General features: G+C 39.7%; 1 protein-coding gene across 6 annotated transcripts in view; it reads right to left on the minus strand.

Moving 5' to 3' along the window:
- Nucleotides 1-730: 730 nt before the first annotated feature.
- The window catches only part of OSBPL9 (oxysterol binding protein like 9), a 58,216-nt gene continuing 39,192 nt past the window's right edge, over nucleotides 731-19,754 (minus strand). For 3 of the 6 annotated variants that reach the window (XM_083868082.1, XM_083868084.1, XM_083868085.1), the window contains 18 exons: nucleotides 17,857-17,886; nucleotides 16,971-17,021; nucleotides 12,821-12,859; nucleotides 9,766-9,859; nucleotides 9,203-9,304; nucleotides 8,596-8,755; nucleotides 7,804-7,916; nucleotides 7,423-7,541; nucleotides 6,055-6,140; nucleotides 5,653-5,821; nucleotides 4,548-4,632; nucleotides 4,152-4,262; nucleotides 3,693-3,756; nucleotides 3,437-3,577; nucleotides 2,432-2,510; nucleotides 2,002-2,093; nucleotides 1,494-1,629; nucleotides 731-1,396 (listed from right to left, as the gene is read on the minus strand). In XM_083868082.1, coding sequence (XP_083724208.1) covers nucleotides 1,322-1,396; nucleotides 1,494-1,629; nucleotides 2,002-2,093; nucleotides 2,432-2,510; nucleotides 3,437-3,577; nucleotides 3,693-3,756; nucleotides 4,152-4,262; nucleotides 4,548-4,632; nucleotides 5,653-5,821; nucleotides 6,055-6,140; nucleotides 7,423-7,541; nucleotides 7,804-7,916; nucleotides 8,596-8,755; nucleotides 9,203-9,304; nucleotides 9,766-9,859; nucleotides 12,821-12,859; nucleotides 16,971-17,021; nucleotides 17,857-17,886 — 1,746 coding nt within the window. In that variant the 3' untranslated portion in view covers nucleotides 731-1,321. Of the gene's footprint in view, nucleotides 1,397-1,493; nucleotides 1,630-2,001; nucleotides 2,094-2,431; nucleotides 2,511-3,436; nucleotides 3,578-3,692; nucleotides 3,757-4,151; nucleotides 4,263-4,547; nucleotides 4,633-5,652; nucleotides 5,822-6,054; nucleotides 6,141-7,422; nucleotides 7,542-7,803; nucleotides 7,917-8,595; nucleotides 8,756-9,202; nucleotides 9,305-9,765; nucleotides 9,860-12,820; nucleotides 12,860-16,527; nucleotides 16,597-16,970; nucleotides 17,022-17,856; nucleotides 17,887-19,754 lie in introns of those variants that run through there. The other 3 variants (XM_083868083.1, XM_083868086.1, XM_083868087.1) reach the window with 3 other exon arrangements.

Raw genomic sequence — 19,754 nt, forward strand, 5'->3', positions numbered from 1 at the left:
TTTATTAAACCAGAGCTGTAGTGGTAGCTGGGATGAAGATGCCCATTCAGACACTGAGGAAGCTTTCCTCAAGTTTCCAGCCAACCTCTCATCACCTTCCCAAGTTCATTAAGAAGAGGCACAGCCCTGACTTCCCCACGGGTGCCACGTTCTCCTCTCCAGCTGTCTGGAGCTGTGGGCTCTGCCTTTGTGTTCAGCCTGGCTTGTACCATCCCTGCAGTGCTGCAGCAGCTCCTCAACAGCAGTGACAGCTCCTCAGGAAAGGATCTGCAGCGCTCCTGGAGCAGTGACAGTGGGTGGGAGGGGGAGAAAAGCCCAAGGCTTCCATCTCACACTGCTTTTTTAGTTTTTCTGTATGTGCAACATAGACAAAACTAAGATGAAATCAAATAAAAGCTAGACTTAACCGTGGAGAGAAAAGTAGTTTGATTGCTACATCTAGCTACTTACTCAATCATTAACTGTAGCAAAAGCACACAATTCAAAGATTCCTGAAGTGCTGGCAAGGCTGGATGTAGAGTTCAGAAAACTTCTCCTGTGGATGCTGCAAATGCTCATTTTGCTAGTTTGTTAACTACTTAAAGAAGTAGGTGTAGCTGCAAGGATTATTCCAGTGAAAAAAACCAAAGGCCGCTAATACATTTCACATAATCAATTTATCATGACTCAACTGAAAGCAGTCTTCCTGCAAAGGTTTATTATGAAATAAATAAAAAGTCCATAAGAGAAGTTTGAAAAATCTATTTTATGAAGCTTTAAGATGCATTGGGTAGAATTATCTATGGTTACATTTCAATCTCAAAATAACAAAGTTATTTTGGGCAAGACACTGAAATGCCAAAAGATTTGATTATCATACAGGTGGAAGATAACATTTATGTAGCATTTTCTAACAAATTGTCCCATCAGAGGAATCCTCATATTTACACATTGCAAACATCAGCGAGATTTAAATGACATCTTGCATTTTGTTTCTTGCTTTTTAAATATGTAGGACCCAGGATTATTATGCAACTGCTCCCACCGCCGTGGCCTTCACAGTGGTTATGGAGTGTCTGTGCCCCAGGCCCAGCCTCTCCCTGCTCCAGAGGCAGCAGGAGCAGGGCCTGAGCCGGGGAATGCCACCAGAGCCAGTCCCTGCCCGGAGCTGCTCAGCCTCTCGTGAATTGCTTTGTCTGTCTCAGTAAAGTCCAGTATCCCTGAGATAGGAACCACTGCAGCTGGAGGGGTGGGGCTGTGCCGTGGCTGTACATGGTCACTGGGGGTGTCTGGGCTCAGCTGCCAGCTCTGCTCAGCCGAGGCTCCCTGGCCCCAGCACCCCTCAGTGCTTGTTGGCAGCGAGGCGCTTCAGCAGCGGCTCATCGTACACCCAGCACTCCCCATCCTCATGGAATAACTGCAAAGGAATAACCACGTGTAAGCTTTTCATGGCTCGACAAGAAAGGAACAGAGGCTGCAGGTCGAACTTCACGCTCTGGTGGAATAAAGCTCACCCTTGTTTCCCACGAGGTCTCGTTCTCCTTCCTGGCCCTGGCCTCAGCTCTCTGCCGCTCCTCAAGGGCGTGTTTGGCAGCCGTGGCTGCGTCAATGTCTCTGATCTTCAGGTTGTAGGTCACGTCCTTCCAGAGGCTTGGGAGAGAAAGGGCAAGGGAGGCTTTTATGGCAGCACAGTGCTACAAGTTGTAGACAACAGCAGTGAATAAAGGCAGATCTCAGGTTAGAGAAAGGGCAGGAAAGCCCTCGGGATATTTGATATTTGTGTTGTCATGGGAGGAGGCTGTGCTGGACCTCTCCAGACCTCCCTGAACATTTGATCCCAATCAGGATGTGACTGAGAGCTCCAGGGCTCCTCTTCCCCCTTAAATCCCCAGCCTGCCTGTACCTGGGCTTGGGGAGAGCAGAGCATGCAGTGCTGGGGTCAGAGCAGCCTTAGTCCCTGTACTCAAACTGGAGTCTAACTAAAATAAAACCTTAATGTTCCCAGTTAACTGAAGTTCTTACCAGCGAGACTCAAAGTCGTCTTGGTCCTCCAATTTCCTTACCTTCTTCTTTATTGTAGGCATTTTCTTGGTATCTATAAAGACAGCATTCTCCTGGAGTGGAAGATGAAAAAGAAATAAATCTATTTAGTTCTTGAGCTAGACTTCAAATTTATACACCCTCCCACTCCAGTACCCTGGTTAGCAGGAAATACACGAAACATGGTAATTCTTCAGATTCTCTTCTTGTACAGAAATCAAGCTTTCTAAAAAATAAATGAACAAGTTTTATCCCCAGTTCAGCATTCTTTTGGGCAGCCTCATAGGAGGTTCCAACTATTAATGGTTATTTAAAATAAAATATCAAACCTACAAAACCACCCCAAACCCCCTTTCAAAGTACAATCTTGTATTTCTGATGAAAAGAGAAAAAAGAAAGCAGGCTGTGTTACCCCTGTGGAGTACTTTGCATACATGACCCCATTCCATTCTCCTTCAATGGAGCAGAAGGGTTTCTTGTCATTTGGAGAACTAAAGAGAAACAAACAGTCATGTCTCAGCTGTATTACAGCAACTGAAAAATCCTAAAGGATCAAAACTTGTTCCTAGTAAAGGACCTTGCCATAAAATACTGAAATAGTTTCTGTAAAGCCTGGTTTCTATCAGCCAAAGTGTCCATGCCCAGCACAGAAGAGAGGAGGGTTCTGTTTACAAGGGGGCAGTTTGGCATGAATGAGTTACATAAACCTGAACAGGAAGCACTGATCAGGGTAGAACAGGGCTTGCCTGAGGGCTGGATCTGCATTTAGAGTTTAGGAAAGCAATTACAGGCCTGCCACACACATTTAGGGTGGTGAGTTTTAGCTTAAAAAGGTTTTGCAGTCCACTTCTTCCCCAGACTAGTGGGAAAAAAAAGATACTAGTTTTTAAATGGCATCTATCAATGTGTCAATGATTTAAAACCAAGTTCAACCTCATTTTGTCAGCATTCACTTGCTGACATCCCAGTACATCTCCAAATACAATAGGAATCTCCACTGAATTCTCTGTGTTGGGTTTGTGCACAGGGTTTATCCAAAATCCACCAAACCAGAGGTAAAAATATGTGAAATTTGCAGCAGAGCTGTAACTGACACACTGTGAACAGTATCCCAAGGCTTGCTGCAGTATTTTTATTTGTGGGAAAGGTAATGATGGAGACACTTTTGCTAATTCAGGAGAGCAAAGTTCCCTTTGGGAATTAGTTGAAGATGTTTTCAAGCAGGATAAAGTAGGGCACAGGCCTGTGCAGCTTCCTCTCACAAATTTGTGCTCTAAAATGGCCAATTCCATGACAGGTAATCACGAGCTAAGTTTCTTTTGGGTGTTGCTGCTTCAGCATTTTACACTCTTGACTGTCTTGTTAAAACTGTTGGCATTTAAGGAAGGAAAAAAGTGAGATGAAGAAAGCTGCTTACAAAATTTCAGCTGTAATTCTGTGCTTCTTTCCTCCGTAAAATGGTTTTGTGTGGAAGACGATGGAAGCGTTGTAACCTGTCTTTGAGCAACTAATGCTGCACTCCCCACCCAGCTCTATCCATGGCACAGTGAGAATAGACCTGCAATTAGAAATGTATAAATGCACATAATTATAAGCTCTTGCCCCAATAAATACTAAAAATTAAATATTACAAGGCATTAAAAATGAAAATACCAATTAGAGCATTTACTTGCCTTCCATAGCCATTAGGAAAAGTCAAAATATAGTGTTCATCATGATCTAGGCATGTAACACACCCTGTTAAGGAAAAATAAAAACAGATTTTAAAAACATGAAGCAAAACCTGTACAGAATTTTTCATGATGATCTCATGAAAATGCCATTAAAGAAAGGTGCCATGAAAAGAAAGGTGGGGAGCTTCATTTTTAAAGGATGCTGAGAATGCCCAACTTCTGGAGGAGCCAGGGATGGCTGTATTTTTGCGAAAAACTGGGCTCTAGGTGTTTTCAGCACACAGAGTGGGCTGAAAGTGTGGAAGGAATCTCTGATTCCCAGATACATAAGCCCCAGTTACATGAATTCAACCATTGCTTACATTTAGTATGATAACTTTAAACAATTTATGTAAATTATTCTATGAAAAATCCTAGTTGCAGAATTTAATTTCTGCTGTTCAATTTACACACACCTACCTTGCCCTATGTTATGGACCCCAATAGACATTCCTAGGAATTTGGACTTGGTCCATATGTGAGCATTGAACTGTATCCTCTTGCTAAAACACTCCGCGTAAAATGCTGAAACTGAAGAAAGAGGCAGGTATTAAAAACAGCAGCACAAGACATTCATATCTTTTTTCCAAATCCATTCATTGGGAAATATCCCCACATGCCTCACACTTGATGTGGCAACCTAGTTTGCAGTTAGTTTCTCACAAAAGCAGTTTAAAAATTTTCAGCCTATTTATAAATTTTCAGCTTTTAAATCTGGAGAGAAAGTACAAATCAAGATTAAAGCCAAGAGCTGATTTTACAGTCACCCCTCTCCAGCTGCCACCTCTCCTGGGCAAAGGGACTGTCACAACTTACTTGGAGGATGGTGAGAGACCTGCTCTGCCACAAAGGTGACGTTGCTTTTACTGACCCAGGGGACTGGTCCTTCTGAGACTGGCTCCTGTGGGACAGGGGAGAGGATTCCATCACTCACTGTGCCTGAAAACACTGGAAGCTTCCCAGAGAAGCTGCCTCCATCTTTAAAGGGTTCTAAAAATGTATTTCAGGATTCCTTAGTCCTGTCTATGATCCTTTCTAAAGGATAGAGTTTCTAGTCTCTTATTTTTAAATATAAATGTCTTTAATTGTCCCCAGAAAAAACAGTTAAACTGAAAGATTCATGTATAAACCCAATTACAAAATAATATTTAAGTAAGGCAGAAACAGTTTTTGGTTTTGCTTCTGAAAAAGTCTGATCTGCATATTAATAATGATCAGATTTCATGTACCACAAAACCATAAAGTAATATTCTTTCCTGTGGCAAAGAATGTGAAGTGTAATTAATTCATGGTTAGAAGCAATGGAAGCCCAAATCCAGCACTGCCTTTGTGCCAGCAAATTGGAGGGCAAATATTCACCTCAGAAACAAGATCTGAGCAAGCAAATCAGTGGGAAGCAAAGAAAATGGGAAAAATACATGCCTTATACCCAAATAATCACATTGACTAAGAGGTATTACACTGAGGCTACATGAAGCACCCCACAGCATCACCTCCCACCCCATCATTGGCAACTCCCTAAGAAAAGAAGCCCAAATGAGGTGCCAAAAAATAAAAACAACAAAAAAACCCACCCCCACCGGGGTGCACTGGCTTAAAAATTAAAACAAAAGATCAGAACTTTGGGAATAAATGAATTCATAATTAGTGCTTCATAATCAGTGCTATCAGTTCAGGGAAAAAGGATATTTTCAACACATCAAGTAGTTCTTTAAAAACTAATAAATTTCGTTATGCAAGATATTTTATTCTTCTGTCCAAATAAAACAAGGAAGGAAGGGGGAGAGTTGGTTAAGAAATTGCTATAGTTTGCTGATTTGCTACTTAAGCACAGCATAATCCATTTCAGTCAGTGACTTAACAAAGCTTTGGGCTGCATTTCTGCTTTCTGAGCTCCAAAGAAACACCAGGAGAAACTCACCACATCATCTTCAGTGCCAGGCAACACCCAGTGGCATCGGAAGATCTCCCCCAGAATGGGATTGTAAGGCTTTTTAGCAACTGACCCTTTCCTTCCTGCATGGAAAGCTGAGAGGTACCATTTAACCACCTGAACCATCCTCTCCTTGGGATCCTTCTGGTCACTAATGCTACAGAGAGAAGAAAAAATAAAGGTCAGGCAGAGTGAAATATAAGCAGGGAGCTTGGATAGAGGAAAGTTTTATGGGTGCTTGGTCGTTTTACAACTAGAAGTTTGGCTGATTTGACTGGTTTTGAAGTTTAAACCAAAATGCAAGCAATACTCTTCAAAACTACCAACTTCTGGCAGCCCACAAGGGCAAGTAGGAGAATTAGTGAATGTTCCTGTTCCAAAGTCAAATACCTGACAAACAAGTCCGGATGTGCAAAGAAGTCAGCATACATTTCCAACAGCGACCTTCTTTCCAGGATAAACGTTGGAAGAACAACCTGAGTGAAGAAAAACAACTCATCTAGCTGAAGGTATTTGAATATCCTGTAAAAAAGCCAACTGTAAATAGCAAACAGAACACTCATAGCATTGTGTGCTCTGAGCTGATTGAGAGTTTAAGCTCACCAATGAGTTCTGACACATGTAGGGCAGTTGGCATCTTCTACAAACCCTAAGGTTCAATAGGAACAGTCTCATCCTATATGGATTCTAGTCCCACTCAGAGCACATCAAAAGCTGTTCTGAATTACAGTGTTACTGTTGATTTAATTTCATCTCTGTGAATACTGTCAATTTTCAGTTACAGGCACTCACAGTCCCACCCTGCTACATCTCTATCAAGAGGAAGGTTAAGCTCTTCTCTACTACCTCCCAAAGGTCCATTCTTGTGGATCTGCTCAGTGTGATCCACTGTCAGTTACTGTTGCTGACATGGTACATGCTCATAAAGATCTCTGGCAGCCTAACTTGAGATCAGTAATTTTCAGCTATCCCAGGAATTCCCAGAACAGACACAGTTTGGATCAATTCCTATTCAGAACTGCCAGAAACCTTGAGCAGTTTGCTTGTGAGCTGCTGGCTGTTTCCCCAGAAAAGTGTTATCTTTTTATTATCTACTGTTCATTCCAGGCTGGACAGTTCAATTCATCCACTTAAGGATAAGGATTGATCTCTCCTGCCTTTTCTCACTCTGGAATTACTTGTTTAAATTTATCCAAGCTGCCTGGGAAGACCAACACTTTCAGAACGCTGTTCATTCTGCCTTCAGACAGACACCAGCATGAATCTCATTCGTGAAGAACCCAACCCCTTCCTTGCCAGACATAAATGTAGCATTTCAAAATACACAGGCAACTTATTTACTCATGAAGATCCCAACTAAGCAAAGCTTTTCACTATATGGTTACTTCTGCCTTTTACTTTATATTTTATTGAATGTCACCATACTTCAGGATCTTGTCTCTTTGCTCTAGGAAGCTAAAGATAGGAGCATTCCCCTTATGCTAGTTTCACAAGCACTCCAAGAATTAGGTTCAAAGAGAACAAACAGCTACTTTCCATAGCAAAACATTTTCCCAAACAGATTTTAGCATCTGGATATACTTATTCTGCAGCTATTTTTCCCCTTCCAGCAAAAACTCCAATTCAAAAGTACCATGCTAAAGAGATTACAGCTTAAGTAGCTCTTAGAACAAATACGTAGTTAAATTATGTAACATTTTTTACACAGAACTCCAGGTTTACTGCCCCTCCCATCCCCATGAACACCAGCAGGTTTACCTTGGTTAGGTCCATGCCTAATCTCACTTGTGACAAGAGATGCATGATAACACTTTTGTGCTCCTCCACCGACTCTCCTTCCCCATCATCTTCTCGATCGTCGGGAGGATCAAAGAGATCTGAAAGACCAAATGGCTTTTGTTTTCCTCTAAACCTTCAAAACCAGACTGTATTTAATTAGCACATATGTAACTGTGAAAAAACACAGGGTTTAAATCCTACAATTCAGCAATCTTTGATTAGTAAAGAAACAATAGCTAAACCACTTCCCATAAATACCTTGCCACATATATATATATATATGATCCTGCATATATTGACCCAGTTTACACAGATTAACAAGCAATAACTCCTTACTGAAAGTTCCCACAGGCCACTTACCAGCATCATTTGTGCCATTAGACATGGAAGAGTTGAGGGACTCCGTGGTATCCGGACGTTTCAGGCTGCTCCCTGTGCTGCTCCGAGTCAGGACTGCAGCAGACCCTGAAGAACTAAAGAAGAATAATAAATTTTCACAGTTCAAATTAAGTAATTCAGACCAAATTCTTGTCATTTGATATTCACAGACAAGGAATTTAGTGATAGACATCAATATATGTGCAGTGGCAGACATTAATATACATGCTGCATACTAATTCACAGAAAGCTCAGAATGGATTGCAGCTGAAGGAATGGGACAGCCTGCAGCCTCAGATAACACATAAAGGCAGAAAACAGCTGACTAATCTCTCTTTGGAACGTGCAGCATCTCTCAAAATTAATTCTCCAATTAATAAAAAATGAAGAGTAAATAGAGATTTTGGAGAAAGGGTGCCACCTTCATAGAATGTTTTTTAGCAAATGTGTGAGGGAATTAGCCATTTAACCAAAGGTTGCAGCAAATGCACATGAAATGCACCGTGGCATCAGATTACAGCTCTGAGCTGGGGGCTTCCAAAGTTTGGTTTGTTTGTCAATATATATCTGATGGAAGGGGAAGGAGCAGAGGAAGAAACTGTCTCCCTCATAGACACCTGTCTGCAGCTGAGGGCAGGGCTGATCTCACTCTGTTACACAAAATGGCTTTTTTATCTCCCTCACCTTTTCTAACCAATTTCTGCAAGCAGACAAGCCATACCCTTGTAGATACAAACTGCATTCAGCACACACTGCACACTGTCAGCTACTTACTCCATACATCGCTTTGGGGAAGAACTGCTCTGGTAGAATTCATCAGCATCATAGAACTCATCCTCACTGCTGGAGTAAGAAAAATCTGGGACTGTATTTGGAGACAGGTTGACATGGCTTGGAGAGGTGAGACTGCTGCTAGGTGCTGACTGCCCACTTCCTGTGGAGTATTAAAAATTACAGACTCAATAAAAACAAATTATTTCAAAATCTGCTTAAACAAGAATTGTTCAAATCAATAAAGAGCAATATGAACTCAGAAGAGGGACGTACAAAATAAAAAACAATAATTAGGCAGGTTCATACTGAGTTTAACAGATGATAAAAGGAAAGTCACAAGAAAAATGAACAGCACAGAACACCAGTAAAGTTTAAGGGACATGTTTTCTCCAATTACTGCAAGACTGCAATGCTGAGAGACAAAGGGAAGCTGGTAAAACTCGTGCATATTGTGTATACATGGTGGGGAGAAAGAGCAGCATTACTGGTTTTAACAAAACATTGAAATTGGTGTTGATTAAAAGCAAGGTGTAGGCCAATATATTGTTGTCTTAATGACTAATTACAGGGTTTCTTGTATTTCAATAAAAGTTACCCAGGACTGTACCTGTACTATTTGGTGTTGGAGTCTGATTTCCCAGCGATGCTACTACAGGTCCCACAGGCAAAGAGGAGGGTCGCTGCTCTGACTTGCACAACTGAGCAGGTTCTAGGGGATATTTTGATATGTTAACCCCAAAATTCAGAAGGAGATTCCACATTACTTCACCTCACCTCCAAAAATTAAATAATTTTCTATAAAAGCCATTTGGACAGAAAAACATGTAGCCATCACTTTTACCTAGGTCCTTTTTTTATTAAGCAAAGATGGCATTTAAAAAAAAAAATGCAGTTTTTAGCTAGAAAGCATTTGCTGAAAATGATAGTTTCATTATTAAAAAGAGTGTTAGAAATGCAAGCCAGTAACTGAGAGCAAGCAAAACACATCAGCTTCTCTTCAGAACCAGGGGCAGGTTGGTGAGAATGCTCCTCCAGCTCCTGCCCTTGCTCAGCCCCTCTGAGCTGAGTGTGCAGCACTGAGTGCAGGGTGCCCTGTCCTGTGTGACACGGAGCTGTCCCCTGCCCACTGCACTGCAGTCACTGCCCTGCTCCTGGCTGTTCCCAGCCTACCTGGAAGTGTGACAGCTTGGGAAGGCATCGCGCTGATCCCCGACGGCTCCAAGGGGCTGGGCTGATACACGGCGTCCACGGGGTTGATGGTGCTCTAGGCAAGAGAAGGAAAAGCACTTTTTTTTTTTTTTTTTTCCCCTCAATTAAAACAAAATGAAGCACAGATAGCAAGAACATTGTGAGCATGAGAAATGCCCAAATGCGAGAGAGCGAATCCCTAAGAGAGGAAGTAAAACACAAATTGACAGTTGAGGACATGAGAAATACTTTTGAAGTGGTAATATTTTGATTCTTTACACAGACTGTACACTAAATTCAATTTGATGCAGATTTGAAGCGTCCTATAAGGAATACTTATATCAGGTTCTGGCTTCTGGTATGCCACCCTATGTCTATGAATTAATAAGGCATGCAAAGAGTGGAAAGTTAGATGCAAATTATCTGGCCAAAAATTAGGTAATCTTGTATTTTCAATTTTTATATTTTTTCCCCCAAAATTCATTTGTTTAGACCACAGCAGATCAGCCCATAAATCAAAACAAGAATCATCAGCATGCTTAGAGCCATGAAGCAGCTTTGTTGATGAAATTCTTCCCAAAGCAAGCTGACAGTGTTCAGTGCAGCTCAGCAGAGGACATCTCAACCTACATCTGAATGTGGGCACTTGGAAAAGGAAGCACCAGGTCAATTCAATGCTCCCCACCCCAAAGTCACTGTCCCCAGTCGATGTCCTTGGGTTTTATGCATCAAGACCCTTGGAAATCTAAACTGCCATGTCTTTTAAATCAAAATATCACCTAAGCACTCTTTGTTGTTTATGTTTACACACAACCACCAGAACTTCTGGGTTGTTACTTGAGTAAAAGGCACATAAAACCCTTTTCCTAACACCTTGCAATTTAAATGCCTGATCTATCAGAACTATGAAAATTTTTGCTCAGTTTGCTCAAAAATTCGGTTAGTATGTTCATCCCTATCCTCTTTTTCACACCAGTATTTAAAAGAAGTGTCTACATCTGTTCTCCTCTCCCTCTAGTCCATTAATTTCTGTTTGCATTCAGACTGAGGGAAATGGGCTCATTTTAATCTTCCTCCCATTTTCCTACTAAAGGAAAATTTCTTCCTTGCCTTCTTTCCTGGTTACCTGAAATTCTGAACTTCGTTCTACATTTGGATGTTTGGACAATGCTGTCAGACACATGGTGTGATTTTTGGGGCTGTCCTGTGAAGAGCCAGGAGTTGGAACACTATGATCCCTGTGGATCCCTTTCAACTCAGGACACTGTATGACTGTAAAAATCAGTGAAAAATTCTACTATTTTTTTATAGCACAGGAATTTTTTAATTGAAAACAGAACTATTATTCTCTGTTTATCTAAAAAAAAAATCTCCATTAAAACCAGCCATACAAGTAGCTTTCTACATTTTCATTGGTGTTACTAACCAACATACAAATAATCCAGTACAGGTACTATTAGTCCACTGTATTCCAGCATAAAGGCAATGTCCCTTACCCAGTACTTGATCTCCTCGTGAAATTATGCATTCAACAAAGGAAGATCCCTGTCCTACAGAGTTCACAGCTTAAAATTATGAGCCCATCCTAAGAGTTAAGAATTAAAACCCAAGATGGTTCTGTGATACACAGGATGCTATTGCTATCTACGTCTCCTTCATTTTTTTAGGGAAACTAATAATCCATATGACACAGAACATTGGTATGATAAAGAAAGAACAAAGTAACTGTGATTCTGTTGTCAGGATTGTAACCTCATCCTTAAACAATTCTCCAAAGCTGCAACATGAATTGGAGTTTCTTGTTGGATATTTTGAGGGATGCCTTCATGGGCTAGAAACAGATGAAGGCAGACCTCAAAGTCTCCTACTCCGAGTTTAATAACAATTGAATAACAATTACACAGAAAAAAGACTCATCCCACCATGGCAGCAAACAATGATTGTATTTCTGCCTAAGTTTAAAGTGAAATCCTGACCTTTAGCCCAAGGTGATGTTGACCTTCACAGGATCACAATTTCAGACTACACAATCACTGATCCATAGTTAATCTATACGTACAGAAATATTTTTCTTCCTCAGTATAAGCCAGCCCACAGATAATAAGACCAGTGGCTAATTAAATTCAAACTATATGAAGCTGCAATATCTCTATGAAAGTTCTGAGTTGCAGACCAGATGTGCAGGTCACCTGTGAACATGGAGGTTCTCTTTTCCACAGCTCCTCTTTTCTAGGGGACATCACAGAACCTGCTCCCTCATACTAAGATCTGAATTATGTTACATCTGCAGGGCACATAATAGTGCACCTTATTTATGATAAGCACAAAACTGAAATACGCATGTGCATCTTCAGTCCAAGCTTCACACCAGAAAATCCTACTGCTAAAAGCTGTTTGTAGGGGAAAAACAACTAAGGCCTGGGAATTACTGTCAGCTCTGATGAAAACACATTAGGATTTTTAGAGTTTTTACTGAAACTGATCTCCTATTAAAAGTATCTGAAATGTACTCAAGTGACAAAAAAAGAACAAAGAAAGAGAAATCACATGTGACCAAAACCAAAAATGACAGAAGTTACATTAAAAATGCATAAGTTCTATTAAAGAAGAAACATTGCTTAGACAGACATTACACAACTCTGCATCAAAGGAGCAGCACTGTAGAAAAGACAAACTACTTGAAGCACACGGACAGCAGATCTATTTCCTACACAAAGATACTTCAGATGGAACACGGAACTATTTCTATCTCAGTATTTTTCCCTTTCATCTGTTCACATGGAAGATTTCTATCTAAGTGTTCAGTCACAATGCTGCTGTTCAAGACACTCCATACAAAACTGACCACTCTATTTTCTAAAGACAAGGGTGTTAGCCAACCTCAGGAGCTAAGGACTCAACAGGAATTTTAACAAGACACTGGAAGCGGTAAATTAGAGAAAGGAAGAAGCATGTTGCAGAGTGAGTGGAAATATTCAGGTCTCTGTTCACATGTTCTGCAGAATTAAAAGGAGATAAAGATTAGATTTAAACTTACTATAAGTCCATCTGCGTGCTTCTCCTCATTATTTTGGTCCTTAAGGAAAAAATGTTAAAAATATCAACATAACAATCTTTCATGACTTATCAGTTCTGTGCTAAGCGAGAACAGCGAGTTTCTCTCAGGAATGTTTACATTTTCAGCCATAAATTGTTCCTCATCGTGTGATACAGTAACTAAACTTGGAAGACACAATTCCACAGAGTCACTGCACCTCTGAAGATCAGCATTTTCTGAGGGCCTGTCCACGTGAGTGTAAACAATTTTAAAAATATCCTTTCTGCATTGCAGAGTACAATCCTGCCTTATAATGTAGGTGCTTCCCAAACACCTAAGAGCTCCCTGAAATATGCTCTGCAGCTCCTGTAAGTCCCTGAAAGATTAAGTTCTCAGTTTCTGTGATTATCACACAAGAAAGGCAGAAGGTAATTTAAGTTGAAAGGTTTTAACTTTCGCTTTTTGACATTCATTAGAATTTAAAATGCTTTTAGGTTATTTACTATCTCAGATTTTGCCTAGAAGCAGATGTGAAAGAACAGGCAATGTATGGAAAACATCCGTCCCCAGGGGAAATGACATGAGCAGCACACCAGTTAATGCCAATCACAGTTTTAATACTTTACCAGCAACACTATAAATTTTACTGAACACTAAGCCAAATCTCTTCCCTTCTGCTGCAAAGTTCATCTTAGTCACTACATGGATCCATAGCTTTGCCCAGTGTGAACGTTAAGACTTGTCTGCAGAGTATTCCCCTGGATTTCCAGTGACAGTTTAGAGGAATAAGAAAAAAAAAAAAAAAGCTGTAAGAAGTATTAAGAAAGTTGGCACATATTTATATTTTGATACTTAATATATCCTTCCTTAGCTTATACAGTTGGCAATAGGCTGTCCAAATTTCATGTCTGCTAGTTGACATTTTTGAAGCCTGGCTTTCCAGGATAAAAAGAGCACCAAGAACAAGTTCCACTAGGTTGCAAATTTACAGAATGCATCTTTTTTTTCCCAACACACAAAACCCCCATGTTGTGTCCATCATCTCTAAGACCTAAGAAATAAAGCACAAAGATCCTGCGGAGTACTGATGCTTGCTATCCCACCTCAGTAATGCACCAGTAGCAGCACCAATTAGGTAAGGGAGGCAGAAATTCCACAAGGCTGGGCAGGCAAGACTGCCAGAAATGGAGAGAAAAAGAGAAGGGAAGGATGCAAAACTAAATATTTACATTATAAAAGGTACTTCATAACACACACATACTTCTAAGACTGAGGTTTACTACGTCACTGGCAGAACATTTAATGTATTTTACATCACACACATCAGCAAAGCTGGACATCTTCAACTGCCACACACACAAAGGGGACAAACAAATGCTCCAACCTGCCTATCCCACCTTGTTTATTTTGACTGCTTTTTGATAAGCAATGAATGTATTATGACATATTCCTGTTTAGCTGGTATTTACTTCATTATTTTGAAAACATCATGGGTCACCTCAGTACGAGTGGCATAATTACACACTCGATTTACCAGCAAGTTTAATGAAACTTTAACTGTCCAAATACTAAGACAGGTAAAAATCCATGAAACAGAAACTGAACACACAACTAAAAAAAGAAACAGAATTCCAGCGTGCAAAAATCCAGGTTTGCCTCAATGTTCCAAAATAATCTACACAATAAATGACTGTGTGTTGGAAACAGAAAGTTTTAAGTCTATAGAAAAGTGGTAACCCAATCAAGGTACACAGATTAGCAAGTCTGGCTCCTAATGAGAAAGGCACTGTAGAAGTAAAAATGGGTGCAGGGTGGTGTTAAGATGATTTATTCTCAGCAGTGTCAGTCAGCAGCCATACTTGCCCTACAGACTTGGGGAAAAAAAACCTGCAGAATCTTAAAAGGTCTCTAATGGAGAGCACAAAGCTACAGTCAGGCACAACACATTTTTACACAGAGATTGCATCATACACAAGCAACTCGCAGAACTGTGGAAAAAAACCCAAACCCCTCTGTATCACAAATTTTCTATGGCAGCAGGAAATCAGGATTCTAACAGCTAATGGAAAAGTGGGGGGGGAAGGAAGACAGAATTCCCTTGTAGTCAATAAGTACAGCTGCCTGAGAGAGAAAGAAGGTGAAGAGATGAAGCAGAAAAAAGCCTATTAAAGTACTGGGAATTTTTCTTCACTATATGTGGATCAACATCTTTCAATTAGCTGCGCATAAGGCACCCCTTTAACCCACCTTGTCTTCAACAGCTCCAAAAGAGCTTTAGATATGGTTTAGCAAAAAACCAAACAGTAAACCTCCACTCCTTAGTGGATAAGATCACCTATTTACACTGGTTAATATTTAGTGGTACTGAAAGAAGGACTTCAAGGTCTGATTTACTGCAACAAAAAGCAAGTGTTAGCACCTTTGGGGGACTCAAATTCCACCTGCCTTTACACTCACATGGTGGCTGGAGCAGTAAAGTACTGAACCTGAGCTAAATGACTGCACCTGCCACTACCAGTTTTGTCCATCATCAGCAAACCACCTAAAGAACTTTAAAATACGCTTAGCATCAGCATAAGTGGTCATGTTTGCCTAACTCCCAATAAACTCACACGGAGCAGAAACAGGATTTGATATTGAACAGAAACAAGAAAGATAACTCAGCCACCTATTACCAGCTCTGATCAACAGCCTGAAAAGCAGATTATAACTCTGCAATTTCACATTTGCTAATTACACAGCAGAGTTTTTTTAAAAGAGTAGAATTTCATAGGAATTAAATCTCTGGGAAAATAAGAACTATTAAACACATTTATACAGTAATTAAGAAAAAAATGAGCTCCAACAGCTTCCTCAATACAGCAAATCACATATAGATAAGAAAATCAGCATATTACCATCTGACCTATCTACAATTTACTCCATAAAATGCCTAAAAAGATGACATATAGTCTACTGATTTCACTGCACTGAAACATCTGTAAATATATCCAGGACTAAATAACAGCAAATTAAATACTGAAAGGCTTTTCTTGCTGGCACTACAGTGAAGGATTGAAGTAGCATCACTGCATGTGCAATAAAGACTGTCCTAGCTCCAAATTCATGTGGCACAAAACTATTTCAATGTTTCAACCCTAATGCTTGTAAAAAAGTTTTGGTTTTGTACAAACTTGTTAATTAACGAGCATTTCACAAATTCTTAAGTAATAGATATGAAAACTGAATTTCACAAAACATGGACTGATCCTTTCAGTGAATGATTTTTGATCCTGTAAGATTTTAAATACTTCAATTTTCACTGCACTCGAAATTTTGTACAACATATCTGGCATCTAAAATGAAGACAAACAGCAGTCTTGCATTCCAAAGCAAAACAAAATAGTTGATATAGATTACAGATTAGTTGATATAGATTATATAATCTATAGATTATAGAAAAGAAAAATGAAGAGCCCACACTTATTTCTGGATAAATCAGAATGTGTTCTGAGTAAATCAGCCTGAAATTATCTTTATTTCTTCACAAAATATCACCTCCCTCCACTTTGGTCACAAGATATGAATCTGCAGTTCATAATTAACATATCCTAAATATATTATGTTAAACCTGTAAGGGCAGAATTTACCAAAAAGTAAATCCAAAACTCCCCAAATTTTAAAATCTAACTAAACATGTAGATGAAAAGCATAAGTGCATTACTCACACTGCAGTCTCAAATAAACCAATTCTAACTTCAAGAAGTTCCAACATCATTGTGAACTTCAGACCTGTGACAGACCTTGCCAAACCAGTTTCATTATTTACATCATCTTTCTCCCCTTTTTACTTATTAGCCACACTCTTAAATGAAGCAGAAAGAAGAGTTTTGTTAAGTTCCTGTTTTGTCAACCCAAGATTTGTCTAAGCTCTTCTTTAGTCTAATAGAAAACTCTGCTAAAGAAAGTTTATCTGAAGGAAAACTCAAATAAATGCGACTGATACCATGAGCTGCTATGGAACTCAGTATTTCAGAAACTTCATTAAAATAAAAGCATAAATCAATTTAAAATTACTTTCTTGTTCCTGGATCATATAAAAGGCACTTTTAGGTTTCAATTAGATTAATGCTTTATTACTGGAATTCAGAATAGTTTACAGTGTACTTACTTTAGCAATCTGTAGCAACACAATGCAGTGTTTTATTGATTCTACCATGCTCTAGGAAAAGAAAAATATCAGAAAAAAATTGTTACCATTCCTTAATATTTTGTATGCATTAGTTATATAGAATATTGGGTGTGAACTAAATGGACACTCACTTCTGCAGAACCCCTACTTTCCCTTCCCCCTTTTTTAGTTCTAGAGAAAAAAGCACAGCAGCAGAAAACTGAAGTTTCCAAAGCCACACACCAGCCAGGCTGTCAGGGTGAAACAGAGGTCAGCTCCAAACTCCCAGAGTGCTGCAGACAGGTGAATTATCATGGGAAGAGAGGCTCAGGGAGCTGGAATTGTTTAATCTGGAGAGGAAAAGGCTCAGGGAGACCTTATCAAGGGGGATCAATATCTCACTGGGAAGGCAGGGGAAAACAGAGCAAGACTCATCTCAGTGGTGCCCAGTGACAAGACAAGCAATGGCCACAAACAGAAATACAGGAAAATCATTTTCAACAGAAGAAAACACCTTTTATTCTTTCATGGATGATAAAACACTGCAATAGATTGTCCAGAGAAGCTGTAAACCCTCCGGCCTTGGAGTTACTCAAAACCCAAACCAGATTTGGTCCTGAGCAACCTGTTCCAGCTGATGGAGCTCTGAGCATAGGGTTGGACTACAGACCTTCAGAGGCCCCTTCCAACCTCAACTATTCCATGATTCCAAGGTGCTGGACAGAAACCCGAACACAGCACCAGAACCAGGCTGCCTCTGCCATCAAAATGTTGGACCTAATATGGATTCTCATTTTTCCGTAAAAAGGTTTTTAACGCTTTCCAAAGAAAATAAAGTGAATTTCAGAAACAACATATAATAGTTACAAAAATTAAAGACACTTACACTAGTTGTTTCTTTGAGACCTTCAATTTTCTGTAAAAGAAAAATCAAAATAGTGTGATTAAAGACAGAATTTCCAGCATTTGGTTTGACCTAAATACTGTATAAACATAGTATTTTAATTTTAAATTGGGGAAGGGAACCAACATGTCAAAGATATCTCTTACACTTCTAATATTCTTATATATTCTATTACTTTTATACTTCTAATACTTCTATATATAGACAGAATTTTCAAGACAAGATAGAAGTCAAATTGATAACTAAAGCTTAAAGATGACAAGATTAAGAATTTCTTAACAGTAGCATTATACACATTCACCCATTAAAATCTATACTTCATTTTTTGCATAACATCAACAAAAATGAAATGCAGCATGAAGATTCTAAGTTCATTTTGTATCCTTATAGAGTGCACTGAATGGTGGCACATTTCAACACTATTACACGAAGTGACCATCATTCAAGCACAATAAACATTTGCAGTTAAGCACAGCTTGAAACAAATCACAGAAAATAACAGCGCACACATGTTCTTGCTCTTGCTACGCCTCCAGTGAAAGTGCATCTGGAAATCTGCCTACTTCATTTTATCTAGAAACACTGGTTCCTAAAGATTTCCTGTGTGGAACTACACCCCAGGCATGCAAAAGGCATCTGCATGCCACGTTCCACATCAGCATGACCTGGTTCAGGAGCAGATGCTTCCTGTTGATGTCCCTGGCTCTGTCTGCAGAAAGCAAAATCTAAACTGGACTCAGCACTGAACCTCTACTAAAGCAATTACAGGACCTCTTTGTTTTGATTAATTTGAGTGTCTCATGTGATTTGAGTCACAATCTCCTTGATTCTTGGATAATCAAAGTGTGTAAAGGATCTTTTCCCTGCACCAGGCATTGCAAGCAAAACTGTACAGCATAAGAGAAGAACATGCAGCTATAAATCCACAGAAATGAACAGTCCCACTTTGTGGATTAAAAAGAAAACAAATGCAGTGACAGCCTCTCAGGCAATTCCTGGGGGGAAATTTTCAGCTACGCTCTAGATATTACTCAAAAGGATGCTGCACATTTTCTTCAGACTTTTAATTGGCAAGAGGTGGCTCAACAGAACCCAGACTCAGACCTCACCAATGGAAAGCCTGGACCATGTTTATCTAGGATACACCATATGAGGGATGTTATATTATGAAGTTATGTTATATTTACTCCTACTACTAGCAGAGAAACACGCCAACAGCTAAAAAAATCCTTGGCTTTGTTTTTGTTTGTTTTTTCACGTCTCTACGAGACTTCTACTCTAAACTTTATCAACACATATCAAAAAAAGCATTTTAAATATGACAGCATAGAAGTTCTGAGCCTTTTAGCACCAAAATAGAATAGGCAATGCACCCAAACACACAAATCTTGTTGGATGAAGGATGATGCAGCTGAAGGAGATCATGCAGTCTCAGGGCTGTGCAGCCAGCGAGAGGCAGCCATCAGCAGCTTTGATCATCCTTTACCCACTTTTTTCCTCAACTTGTTATAGAGTATTTACACACCAAATAAACAGATCTCAGTCCTTTCAGTGACATCACCTTTGCTGAAAATAAGAAAGTGACCTCAGGCCCCGTGATGCTATTCAGTGATGTTGGTTTGTCCCCACCCATCTGTAATTTTCCACACAGTTCACTGAGACGTTGTTATTCTTACACACAGGTACAGGCAAAAGGGTCATTTTGTCAAAGATCACATGAAAGATTGAGAGGGAAAAAATCTCAAGACAAGCAGATGTTTAAGGCCTTTCAACAAATTATAGAACCATAGCTTTTTTCTTTTATGGAAATGAATCCTTTGTAAGCTGGCCAAATTAAGCAGTGAGAGTTTGCATTGATCCAGTACTTTTCACATTTGTGC

Source organism: Zosterops lateralis, assembly GCF_965231275.1.
Source record: "Zosterops lateralis genome assembly, chromosome: 9".
Lineage (NCBI taxonomy): Eukaryota > Metazoa > Chordata > Aves > Passeriformes > Zosteropidae > Zosterops > Zosterops lateralis.